At 40.5% G+C, this 13,660-nt stretch overlaps 1 protein-coding gene across 4 annotated transcripts in view; it reads right to left on the reverse strand.

Moving 5' to 3' along the window:
- LOC111867918 (glycosaminoglycan xylosylkinase) overlaps window positions 1–5,079 on the reverse strand; it is a 9,566-nt gene extending 4,487 nt beyond the window's left edge. For 3 of the 4 annotated variants that reach the window (XR_002843423.2, XR_002843422.2, XM_023858139.2), the window contains exons 1-7: window positions 4,845–5,078; window positions 4,274–4,399; window positions 2,935–3,180; window positions 1,827–1,999; window positions 1,205–1,401; window positions 648–819; window positions 178–372 (exon numbers count right to left, since the gene is read on the reverse strand). Coding sequence is in view for 2 of the 4 variants with exons in the window: in XM_023858139.2 (XP_023713907.1) it covers window positions 178–372; window positions 648–819; window positions 1,205–1,401; window positions 1,827–1,999; window positions 2,935–3,180; window positions 4,274–4,399; window positions 4,845–4,868 (1,133 nt within the window). In the remaining 2 variants the exon portion in view is untranslated. Of the gene's footprint in view, window positions 1–177; window positions 373–647; window positions 820–1,204; window positions 1,402–1,826; window positions 2,000–2,934; window positions 3,181–4,273; window positions 4,400–4,844 lie in introns of all 4 variants that reach the window. The other variant, XM_023858140.2, reaches the window with a different exon arrangement.
- Window positions 5,080–13,660: the final 8,581 nt, after the last annotated feature.

The raw sequence follows: 13,660 nt of genomic DNA on the forward strand, positions 1-13,660 counted from the left end.
GTTTCATAGACAGGTATGGGTAGGAAAATCTCCCCAAATTTTGGCATTTATCTACCCCCCCCCACAAAAAAAAACACCATATCCCAGAAGACATCAGCAATCTTCAACCACCACCATTAGAAACCCAAAGTTTACACTATTTCTCAGCTGGTTTTACTACATCATATCTGACCTCACCCCTTTCCATTGTCCAGTAAAAGGACCATAGAGTTCGTCACATTTTCAAATACATCGTAGTGGTGACGATCACCATTGTCAATAAGAAAGTCAAAAATGGCTGCATCTATCAGATCCAACAGGCGTGGTCCAGTGTTTGGATCGTACAGTTTCATGGCTTTAACTCTCATACAATAATCATCATCCACCTCCCACCTGAAATATGAACAGGAGACTAGAATGATGTATTGACTCTGATGATGGAGACAGAAGAAGTCTCCAGAATATTTTATAGCTCAACTATAATGCAAATGATCACCTGAAAATATTTGAGTACATTTATTTTGTGCAAATGCTTCACATCTTAAATCCTTATAATTTAATTATTTGGAGGGACAAAAATCACAAGAGCTTTAAAGCACTATGGAGTTCCAAGAGTAAGAACCTCTTTTATGCTCATTATAGTCATCAAAATATAACAAAGCATTCACCTTGCAACTGTGTGTGACTTGTATGTTCTCTGCCATGGACTACGATGTTTTTTGAGTTTGTATTTGGATGGCAACCAAAGAACAAGAGCACCCTCCATTACATCCTTTTGTGCACAGACTGGTTGGTTGGGACCACAGAAATAGCACACACCATAGAAACATGTGTTGTTCCCTGTGTAAAAGCCAACAAAACAAAGAGACACTTACAAAAGCCACCCATTTCTCTGTCACTCAGCACTGGAACAGAGCAAACAAACCAACTGAGTACACTGAGGACATGAAAAGAAGTCCCATGGGAAGGGACAATGGGAGCACTCTAGGCTTCCTAAATTTTGCTAATGTTGTAATCCCCTCCAGCCTCCTCTGGCCTATGTTAAATAGTCCAAAGGTGCCTACTGCTAGGAAAGGTTATCATATGGTTACCACTACAACAATTGTGTGACTGCAGGCAAATATACGGAACTAAGCTGGAAAGGGAAATGTAACACTTCGAGGGAGATGCAGATGGGCTAAATCCATGGGACTTATTTCTGAGACCTCAGTATAGGTGACAGCACCTTCTTGATAGAATGTCTCGAGCAGATCATTTGTGGCAACTGGCATCACTTCTCGACGCAAGTTCACTTTACGTCCTACTGTGAGAGGACTTCTTCTTAATCCCAGCAAAATTGACAAGTGAAAGGCTGCAACCTCTGCATTATGTCGATCTTTGCCAGCATACACAGGGCCACCAATCACTTTACTGCGCGAGTACCTACAAACAACATAACTTAACATTTTAGACATAATCCACATTTGAATATCGATGAAGTTCATTAAAAAATGCACTGAAAGATCAGCTGGTATCACAACAGCAGTTCTAAGATATGCCCCTCTGCTTGAGACAATGACATTAACTATCTGACAGACCATTCCACTACAGCTACTAACCTTATGTGGGCAATCTATGTGAAAGTGTATGTAACAGTCAAAGCATGTCACAATATAACTCATGGTAAATCACTTAGTTCTTACCATTTACAATGTACAACAAAACAACTTTTCTCTGATGACCCACAGTCATTGATGATCAGTGAAGGTCAAGCAGCTGCTACTCATCTGGTCAAGATATTAGCTTTTCTCATAGAATGCAAAGTTTAAAAAATATATCTCAATTCTGAAAAGCACACCTTAACTTACCACTGCGGCTTAAATACTGCCTTTTGGTTCCCAAGTAATGTAAGCATCAGTTTCAGCTGTGTTCCTTGGTGCTGTGCATTCTCAGCTCGAATAATCTTTGTGGAGCACAGTGTCCGAAGGACACTGCCAAGGTGTGGGGCACGTTTTGGTACAATCTCTCTTGGTCCCACCCACTGAAGCAAAGTTAAACAGTAACAGTGTTTATGATCACAGTAAAAAGAACAGACTTCTCCAGAGATGCAGTCTTGTGTCAGAAGGAAAGTGTATTCTCAGATCCCTCCTTCTTACTTGCCTGTATAAGCAAACCTATTCCCGAACCTATATACTTCAACCCTGAAGCCAGAGGCAGCACGTTCCTCCAAAACATCAGTATCCACTAACAGAACTACACAAGCGGCCTCCGTAGTCTAGAGGTAACGTTCCCACCTCATGACTCGTGGTACGCGGGTTCAAACCCGGCNCAAGGACATTTCCCGCCCAACAGTAGTCTCTAACGCCTCTGATAGATGGGGGAAGCATTATAGATACCGCCAAGCCAGTAGAGGCCGAACTCGCTGCCTCAGTCGGGACTGATGGTACGCACCAATATTGGCAGGGTATAGAGACTGGTAGAATATCATAGAGGGAAGCACAATGGACCAATACTGGTCTCAGTGCATGGGGAAACCCACCCTCTCCAATAACTAACTACCTAACTAACTAACTAACAGAACTACACAGCATTGCAAGCCGGAGACTGCAACCTCAAAACTCGTATCAGGTACTCCCTAGTACAAAGCTACAAGTGTCTGACTACACACATCTGTTCATTTAATTTTAAGGAAAAAACCATGACAATGTGTGAGTGAGCCTACACCAGAACAATGCAAGCTTCCTGCTCAGGAATGACAAAGTTGCATGGGCATTCAGCCAAATCTGGAAGTGTTAATAATAATGTAACTGGCATGCTCGACAGGCAGTCAAAGAAGTGCTTTTGATAACTGGTAAATGGAAAGGTATAAATGTACTGGAGTACAATAGTGTTTTGCGAAGCAATAAATACAATTTACAAGTTGCTTTCATTCAGTTTTCTCATCAGTCACGTTACTTTCTAATCCATCATACACACCTTACGAGCTGTTCCCCACAGCTCTGTTGACATCTCCATTGACAACTTCAAATCATCAAGGAGTTGACTGACAATCTGCTTGTAGGTCAAGGACACCTTATGGTAATTTGAAGAAAGTTCTAACAGCTTCTGTTTGATTCTCTGAGTGGCACTAAGAGTTGCATTTCTATACACTGGTGTCTGTTTTGGTTTGGACACTTTTTTCCTTACTGCTGGAGCTCCTACATTTTTATCTTCATGACTGACCTGTCATAAAAACAAATCAAAACATGACATTCCTGAAGGAAATGAAAGCAGACACAGACATGCTGTAACCTGAGATAATATTGTAAGAGAACTTCTCACACCCAGTCTTCTGGGATGTGACACGTAGTTCAGTAGTTCAGGCACTCGTGTTTTGGAAAAATCATCTGCCTCAATGTTCAGAACATGGAGATGGATACAACTTGTTTCTCCAAAATATTATTGCCAACCTACCACAGTACATAGTGCCACAGACCAGAAGATGATAATCTGAATACTCATTAGTGTGAGAACCTAAAACTTCAAAATTTTCTCAGAAATCCCTCATTGTATGAGATATAAAAGTATTCCTTTCATTAACACCTGTCTATGAAACATCTTCCATGAGATGATACGTTGTTATTCTAAGTAATCCTAAGAGACAAATTATAAAATAAAGAACTAAGAAGCAGATCACAGACTAAAATAAAAGAATCTCTATTCTGACAGACAAGAGAGACAGACAGAATGCAAGATGATACAGTCCTTAAAATAGCATACACATAAGTTCTCAGGAGAAAAGAAGGGGATATACAAAGACCTAGGAGTAGATGGAAGACAACTTCCAAAGCACCCAATCCTTGTAAGGGTAGATCATCAAGTTTGGTTCTTGTTTGTGACATACGTCAACCTCGATTAGCTAGTGCAGTTCAAATTCTTATTTTATTTCTAATATTAGAATTTCATTGAATTTAATTTCATCAGATGTTAACAAACAAAGATAAGTTCAAAGTTGCAAGAGTCAGACACTGTGAGACAGACATTAATAGGAGACTAGTCATAATATGCCATGTACTCCACTAGCAACAATATTTCCATCATTCACTTCCATAATCATTACTCAGGGATGTTAATATCACACAGAAGTCACTAGAGAAGTTTTTAGTCCACATAAGTGCTCTTTCATGGTTACATTTTGATTAGGTTCGCTTCAAAGTTTCTTTACTTCATGTTTCGTAAGTTTTCAGTATCTCCGCATTTGTGTTGATCTTGGCATAATGGGGGAACCAGTAACAATGTGAACTTTTACTCACTGGTTAATTCAGAGTTTACCTACCACAACTTCACTGTTTGTTTGAATACTGGGAGATCTTTCTTCTACAATCACATATACAAAGTACACATTAGCTGTTAGGACTAGCACAAAGAGAGCAGTCAGAGACAAAATTGTGCGGCGAATAATCTGAAACAAGCATTTATGACTCTGATAAACAAGAATACACTGGATATAACAACACTCTGTATTAAGGTATATTAACTTCATGAAGAAAACTAAGAAATATAATTATGAGATTCGAACATAACCTAAGTGACAAGACATACAGGTTACTGAAAGTGACAACTCTCATGAATACCCAATAACGAAATAAAACACCATCTCGTGTTATAACTGATACAGTATTTCGAAGTCTTCCCATATGACGCCAAAACAGAACTCCCCGACGTACCAATACATGATGTGTTTTGATCATATGGTGCTAAAGCAAAGAACTCTGCTTTCCTAATATAACTTTGGGAATTGAAAGGCTCATCGCAAATATCAATATTATTCTGCAAAATTATGTAGGATTAAAAACAGCTACTCTTATAACCATTTGACCTTATTTTTTAAATCATTAATAGTTTACCATTATTACATTAAATATTCTCATAAACTGTCTCTGAGAAATGTAATATTAAAAACCAGACATTTCACTCGGTAACCTTATCTTAGGAAATATTCATTACACCACTTGTACTATGGGCGACATATTTTTTGCCAATTTAAGTGTTTCCTTTCCATTTTCTCTTCTGCATCACTCTCCAACTTTACCGCACACAACAGCTGCCATAACAGCCACAGAACGTCATGACCGGTCACGACCAGACCCGTGAAACTCCCATGTTACTGGTGAGCAACATTGTCGCCATGACACCACAGTGAATTGCTCCTGCCATCTCTACGTATCCTGTATTAACTAAATTTAAAATGGCCGACAGGGCCGAGAGCACAATCGGTAATAAGGTATGCTAACATAGCAATCCTTTGTTCGCTAGAATAGCAATAAAAACTTCTTGGAGCTGAGCTCCTCTTGAGAAGCTTCCAGTTTTGCAGCTGTTCAAGAATTTCCCAGCATTTTATGGAACTTGAAGGTTCATTACCATGTTCACAACAGTCCTCCACTGATCCATATCCTTAGCCAGATCAATCCAGCCCATAATACCTCATCCTATGTCTCGTAACATTTATTTTAATGCTATCCACCCACCTACACCTTGGTCTTCCTAGTGGTCTCTTTCCTTCTTGCTTTCCCACTAATATCCTATATGCATTCATCTTCATCTCTATTCACGCTACATTCCTTACCCATCTCATCCTCCTTTACTTCATCAATCTATTATACTTAGAAAAGAGGACAAGTTATGAAGCTCCTAATTATGCACTTTTCTCGAACCTCTTATGCCCTACATTTAGGACAATGAAAGCATTTTATAACCTGACTGAAGAGTACCATCTTCTGCAATGTGACCCCATGTAGTCTGGTCAATGTGTACTGATGTTCAGAGGAACATATTGCCCCATTTTCAACTCAAGGGTCCTTAGACACCCTCGTTCCTTCATGTGTATGGTGTAGTGAATTTTTATATTAAATTAACCATAAATTTTGATATTTTGTGACCAGAAAAGAAAATATTTTATTTCAATTGTATTTTGGTGGACGTAGCATGGAATTGATAACATTTGTACAAATCGTCTTTCTGACTGAAGATTTGTGTAGCATCCATCTTCAGTCTACTCCGATGATGGAGGCGTCAAGCTCAACCTAATTATTGGGTACTGTCCCCCCCCCCCATTCATATATCAGTTATGGTCTGTAGTGGTAATCCATGAACCTAATTGTCTTACTGCAGTGGGAACTGGCCAAGGTAAGAAGGAAGAAAGATGACTAATGTGATGTGAAAGATTTATGTACAATGTAAAAAAGGAATTCAACGTGGGAAGTAGTGTTGGGGTTTGGAAGAGGGTAGACTGGCTGAATAAAAGATTGTTGTGTGATCTGCAAGCTTTGAATCGTGAATTGCATTCCCAAATATGAGGGAGGGGAAACTGCAAATTAAATGCCAGTGATAGTGTTCGTGGATGCGCTTTACTATAGGAAATATTTTGTATTTAAGGAGGTGGGGGTTTGGGAAAAGTTGCATACCCATGTGATATAGACTGAGTAAGGAAGGCTTATAAGTAACACCTCAAATAGGTCTAAACACGGAATTAAGATAAGGACTGGTGTGTGTGTGTTTTGGATTATCAGATTATTTTTAGGGGATGAAATTCATGATCTGTTGGTTTAGGTGCATTGATATGAATATTAAAGAACCAAGGGCATGTCAGTCACAGGAGAGGAATGCATAGGATATTTTGGTAGGATAAAATGAAGAATCTCTTGGGGATACAAATAGAGTATTAAGATGAATGTTGGTAGAAATGGAGCCAAGGGGCAGGATCTGGACAGGATTCTTTTATTATTATTTTTATTTGGGCGAGACAGACCATTTGGCTACTTGTGGCTTATTATACCAATCCTAGAAGATGGTGATTGTAGAGCAATTGGTGGAACGAAGATTGGCAGGGGAAATCGAAGTACTTGGAGAAAATCTTTCCTAGCGCCGCTTTGTGTCCACCACAAATACCATGTGACGAGGCCTGGGAAGCTAGCGTAGGAGTTGTGTAGTTGAGAATAAGGGACAATGAGTTTAGTGAGAGCAATTCAATTAGTTTGAGGGTGCTACGAAATGGTAATTTCTTCGGTCACTGAGCAGCTGCATGCAGGGAGTCAGCACAATGAACTTGGTCCTGATGAATGCCATCAGTGTAGAATTCCGTACCTGTAGGCAATAATGAATTTCATGGCCGTAAACGTACAGGTGGGCGGCTATAAGACGCAGTGGAGATTTCTCTGCGGCTAGGGACCATGCAACAGCGCGTATAACTTCAAATTAAAATTTCCGTTAGTATAATCAAGCCTGTTAGCACATTTTTGCCGAGAGAAAATTCAGAGTTTCGGTCGAAGGCGAAACGTTTACGCCAAGATAAAAGGAGTGCCACGCATTGTACAGCGTATGTATAAATGAACCTCCCCCTCTCAAAAACACTAGTGTATATCTAGGTGTGTTTGCTGCTGGCACCTATGTATATGCGACTGAGAGCAAAGAAGGGTATGTTCTCTGAACGCTGCAGCGAAGTTTGGATGCGATTGAGACGCAGTGTGAGCCCTGGAACAAAATAAATTAAATTTTATGTCAAGAGAATTAGATCGGTTGTCATCTCATATTGAACGGACGAAGAACGCACTTCGTGAGTCATGTACAACATCTGTATATTTTTCGGTAAGATGATTAGATACAGAAATGATCGAAGTCAATGCCTTTACATTTATTAGAGCATGTCCTTCATTGAAAAGAGAGCGATTAAGCTCTAAGATGAAATGTACCGTCCACAGAGCATTATTTATGTCTGCAATGCCGTATGCTTGCCTTGGGATTTGCGGCAAATACCCACGTTACGAAAGTGCAGCGCTTACAAATCAAGGTACTCCACGACAACACCAATATCCCAAGGCGTAGAGCGGTCAGCACCCAGAAGCCACAGAAGATCGTGAAGATGCAAATGTTCGGAATACTGGATAAGGCGAAGCCCGACAGAACACGAGGATTAAATTTTGCGACGGCGAAGCTTATGACCGTCGAGGTGACTAAATTGCCGGTCTAGCGTGAGCTAATGAAAATAAGGCAGAATCTGTTGTGGACTGACAGGGGGCTTATATATATATACAAATTGCCAAAAAAAAAAGCCATGTGTAATAATACGTATAGTTGTAGAGGTCGTGAAATGCAGTTTAGAGGAGGAAGGACGAAATATGGAAAGCAATTGACTGTGACAAGTGAGAAGGGGTAGTCCCGTCTTGCCATCAGAAAGGATTCCTATTAAAGGCCAAACAGTGAAGCTACTTCAAGACTAAGATCGGTCAAGAGGGTCTGAATGGGTTCTAAATTAAGAGAAACTGACTGGCCAACCGTCAGTCGTAAAATTACTTTGAAACGAAGCAAGAAGTAAAGAGGAATTTTGTGAAGGTAGAAACGAAGTGGCAGGATATGTGGAAGACGAAGGTGAATAGATGCCACAACAATGGTGATCCTTTGGTAAGGGACTGGTTATGGTTTAGAAGTTACGTGGTTCGAAGACATAACTCTCCCTCCTCCTTTACCCTATCTCCTAATTTCTTTCCATTTTCTTTTTCACAAAAATCCTACTGGTTTTGAACCAGGGACCTTCTGAACACTATGCTGACGTCTTACCCGTAGACCACCAGGGCCACTGAAATTTATTTTCTTTAATCTTCCTCTTAAGCTACATCTTCGGTTTGTATTCCAGAAAAAACATATTAATTCACTTTCTATATCACAAAACTATCCTAGGTCTCGAACCTTCTAACTCCTATTTAATACTCCGGTGTCTTACCCTTAGACCACCCATACCACGAAGACTTCTTATCTTTAATCTTCCTCTTATGTTACATCATTTGTTATAAATACAGAAAAATTTCATTACAAATATCCTTGTGGTCTTGAACCACGGACCTTTTCTTTACAACGCCGATGCCTTACCTCTAGACCAGGGGTCTCCAAACTTTTCGAACCGCAGGCCACATTAGGTAATCCAGCACTTTCAACGGGCCGGATAAAACGAGAAACTAATAACTCTAGGTATATGAGTTTTATTGAAAGCACACAATTTCATAAACTAAATACAAAGTACGCGAGAATAAATTATCGTATATTAATGACAATAGACAGTAGCAGCAAATGCTCATATTTTCATCACAAATTATACTAAAACAATTAATGTGAATGGTGGAAATCTTTTCGCATTCTTAAAATCTGATTAAATTGAGGTTCAAATTTTGAAACGCTAATCACAAGTAGCGACTTTAAGTGTTCATCGGATAAATTTGCCCTGTATTTCGACTTGATGTACTTCATCTGGGAAAAAGTTTGTTCACACAGATATGTCGTCCCAAAAATGGAGATAAATTTACAAGCAAATTTCTTTAAATTTGGAAATTGCTCAGAATTAAGAAATTTATAAAATTCGATCAAATTCCCTTCCTTGTATTTGTCTTTAATATGATAATTTTCCTGAAGTTCAATAATTTCCATTTGAATTTGACTTGGGACATCTGCAGCATCACAGTCAAACGGATTTTGAAACAATCTAATTTCCTGAGCACTGAAATCCAAATCAGGAACTCGCTTCCGAAATTGTTCCTTCAAATCTGAAATGACTAAATTTGCAAACGAGGAAGGAAATTCTGCTTCATCCTTTTTATGCAAATCTGCACAGTATAGCATATGAACAAAGTTACAATTTTTCACTTGGCTTTCCAGAAGTATCAACTTTGCTCTGAATGCCTTGATAAGTGCAAATAAATCACAGACTAAGTTATTTTCACCCCGCAACTTTAAATTCAAATGGTTCATATGGTTCACCAGATCAGCAAAAAATGCTAATTTCCAAAGCCACTCGGTATCTGATAAAAGTGATTCGTGATGGTTTTTCTCGGTAAGAAATATATCAATTTCATTCCTGAGCTGAAAGAAGGGCGAAAGAACCTTTCTACAGCTAAGCCATCGAACTGCAGTATAATATGTCAGGTCAGTAAGCTCGGAATCACATTTACCAGTACTCACTGGAAGATTAGTTCAATTGGCGCATTTCTGCACAATTCTTTCGCGGGCCGGATAAAATCACATCGCGGGCCGCATGTGGCCCGCGGGCCGTAGTTTGGATACCCTAGCTCTAGACAATCAGAACACCTATGCTAGAGCTTTCTGCGATCAGCCTCATATTCTACGACTTGGTTTATAGCTGCAGAAAAATCGTATTTATTTATTCACTTTTCAATTTCTATTGACAAAAGACACCGCGGTCTCGAACCCCGTACCTTCCCAATACTACGCCAATGTCTTACCCACGTACCACCAGATCTATACAAATTTGTTACCTTCAATTTCCTCAACGACTTGCTTCCTACATGCATAAATTTCTTTTTTTTTTCCTCACAAAAACAGTCATGTCTTCGAACCACGTAACTTCTAAATCATACTCCAGTGCCTTACCAAAGGCCCGCCCTGGTTCTGACCACTATTCGCCTTCGTCTTCCACATATCCCACCGCTTCGTATCTTTTCGGAGTCACATGTTGCCTTCATCTTCAGAGTGGTTTGTTGCTCAACATTCTCTTCGGCCCTGATAATAGAGGCAGTGTTGGCTCCGGAAAGTCTGTGAACTTCTACCGGGATTCGCAGCGTATGCTTCGGTGACTTCCCTATTCGGGAGGGTGGATGTGCGTCCCATAGCCGTTTGCAGCATGAAGAGGGAAAATCGGTGGCATATACGAAGCCAGCCGTGTGGTACTTCGCTCTCATGCAAGAGGCAGGAGACTCAGATTGATACCGAGCAATCAATCAGGCGAAGTTTTCGTTCAGACGTGAGTGAGGGTGGGATCCCCACTCCCCCCCCCCCNATTATCTTCTAGGATATGATGCCAGTCTGCCGACGTTTCGGTTGGATGTATGGCCTCCATGATCAGGGTGGAAGAGTAAGTGAAGCAAGAAACCAGAGAGCAGGAACATTTTATAGCTTACTGTATGTGTAGAAAGGATGTAAAGCTATTTAGGTTCCTGCTGTCACCGTACAGCCTGACAGGGACCTGCAACAGTGTGCAGAACTGCACTTTTCGTGACTGTACAGGAACATTTTATAGCTTACTCTAGGTGTCGAGAGGCTGTAAAGCTATTAAGGTTCCTGCTACCACCGTGCAGTCTGATAGAAACCTGCAACAGTGTGCAGAACTGCACTTTTCGTGACTCTACAGGAACATTTTATCGCTTACTGCAGGTGCAGAGAGGCTGTAAAGCTATTTAGGTTCCTGCTGACACCGTACAGCCTGATACAGACCTGCAACAGTGTGCAGAACTGCACTTTTCTCTGACTGGCAGAGGTGGGGAGTCGCTTAAATTTGTGTTGCTTTAGGGGACAGGGTATCACAGATTTCGAGGTTGTCAGACTTACGCGCCGGCCGCCCGTCTTGTACCTTCAGGAAGATTCCTGGTACTCATTTCTGTTAGAGGTTTTGTTGACCACAGGGGCATTTTCGCTTAGTGGGGGGAGGAATCCACCTGGGTCCACTCGGCAGGGCGGCCACTGTTTGGCCTATTGTACCTGCCCCGGGTGATTATGATGGAGAATTTGGTGGAATGAAGATTGGCGGGGGAAACCGAAGTACTCTGAGAAAACCAGCTCCAGCGTCACTTTGTCCACCAAGAATCCCACTTGACCAGACCCGGGATCGAACCTGGGCCGCCAGCGACTAACCGCTTGAGCTATGGATAGGCCTTATCACAGGGTGCGATTGGAAGGATTAGGTAAATTGAAAAATCCAGTGACATCATCGGGACTCGAACCCGCGACCCTCCGGGTCGTACCATAGTATCTCAACCAACTACGCTACGCGTGCCTCTAAATATATCCCTGGCCTTAATTAATTAATTACCACACCATTAATATATGGCACTAGATGGAAACGAGTGGTCAGCTTCACCCCCGGCACCCATATGGTAGGAGGCTAGGCGAGCCTCACAGGGTCGCGGGTGTTAGTGTGCTTGCTGTATTGGTCGCTTTGTGACGAGGTGCGGAGATTTCACCGGCCGATCAGCACGATATGTCCTGCGACAACGGGTCCACTGTGAAGCCTGCGTGACTTGAGTGCGTACGAGATTCAGGCTCTACAGCAATGGATCGAGTGCTTACCACAGTAGCGGTCTCTCATTCAGATGGGACAATACTGTGTCTAAGGAACTGAGGGCAGTGTAGTAGTAATTGTATTGTAGTTGTATTTGCATTGTATTCATTGTGTGTAGTGTGTCATTTATTGCTTGTGTAGTTTTGTTTCGTTTTAGTGTGGTGTGTTATTTCTTTTGTAGTACCACTATCACCGGGTAAAAACCAATTTGCAGTTTAAATAAATAATCATAACAGTAATAATAATAATAATGCGGTTTACTAAAGACGCTTCTGGAAACTATGGACGATGAAGTAATGACGTTCTATTGAGGGAGATATAGGTGATCGAGAAATAATTGGATATTTAACGGGTGTTTGGGGAAATATGTGCGATATCAAAATAACGAGATATTTAACGGAGGTTTGGGGAAATAGGACTAAGATCTGGTCATGAAAGTCTGAATGGGCTCTAAATTAAGAGAAAGTGACTGGCCAACCATCAGTCGTAAAATGACTTTGAAACGAAGCAAGAAGTAAAGAGGAATTTTGTAAAGGTAGAAACGAAGCGGTGGGTAATGTGGAAGACAAAGGCGAATAGTTGTCATAACCATGGTGAACCTTTGGTAAGTCACTGGCGTATGGTTTGAAAGTTAACTCCACTCCCACCCTGCCTACCTTTTGCAGTCACTTGGGTATTTAATCAGTTGAGACAAGCTAATTCAGTGAGATTTAACTAGAAAATATAAAATAAATCTGTAGCGCCATCTGTGGAGTAATCCCTCATGGAAGCCACGAAATGTAGTTAAAATGTAGCATCTTAGTTTCTTATTAAAGTTTTTTTCCTTCACTTGTGTTTGGAGTTCTTCCAACACAAGTTGCAATTCCAATTTCTGTTACAATCAAGTAATTACGTTAATTTTCTATGACCCTTATGAGCCCTGGGGCAAAGCAGTTTACTTCGGTCCTTCCAGGGACCATTACATCTTTGCATTCTGTTATCAAATATAGTTTCACTGTACAACTGTCAACAAGTTTGTAACAAATAATCAATATTATTGTATTATTATTTATATTTACTACATGTTTTGATCCAGCTCATTCATCAGCAGGCAGTTTTTCATGTAATGTGCTATTTGTTATTGTATTTCTTCGGATTTCTAACGTGCATCCACATTACTAGTCATTTATTTAATTGTATTTCTATGCATTACTTACATGGGTCCACATTAGAAGTACAATTCAAGAACACCTGATGATCCAGCAACAATAGTTATTAGAAATTTGTTTTGTTGACGGTTGTATAATACTCATTGTAAACATTGTAGTACTTGCCTGCATATCCTCAAGGGAATATTTTAATTCTCTTTTACTGTCATGTACAGTTTTGGAACTAGCGCCTATTCTTTGGCACGAGGAGGGGTTTGTCACTGACAAAATGTGTGTGCAACTTCCAGTGCACATCACATAACATGATCATCATTACAACTAGAAACAGGTGAATTATCCATAAACAATGAAGCAAAGGGGACTGTCTGGACTTCTATCAAATACGAAATCCACACCACTCCTGAAAAAATGAAATGTCAGTACTCTCATGTAATGATTTTCAGGAATCAGGAAGGGA

The sequence above is a fragment of the Cryptotermes secundus genome, unplaced genomic scaffold, assembly GCF_002891405.2.
Source record: "Cryptotermes secundus unplaced genomic scaffold, Csec_1.0 scaffold218, whole genome shotgun sequence".
Classification (NCBI taxonomy): domain Eukaryota; kingdom Metazoa; phylum Arthropoda; class Insecta; order Blattodea; family Kalotermitidae; genus Cryptotermes; species Cryptotermes secundus.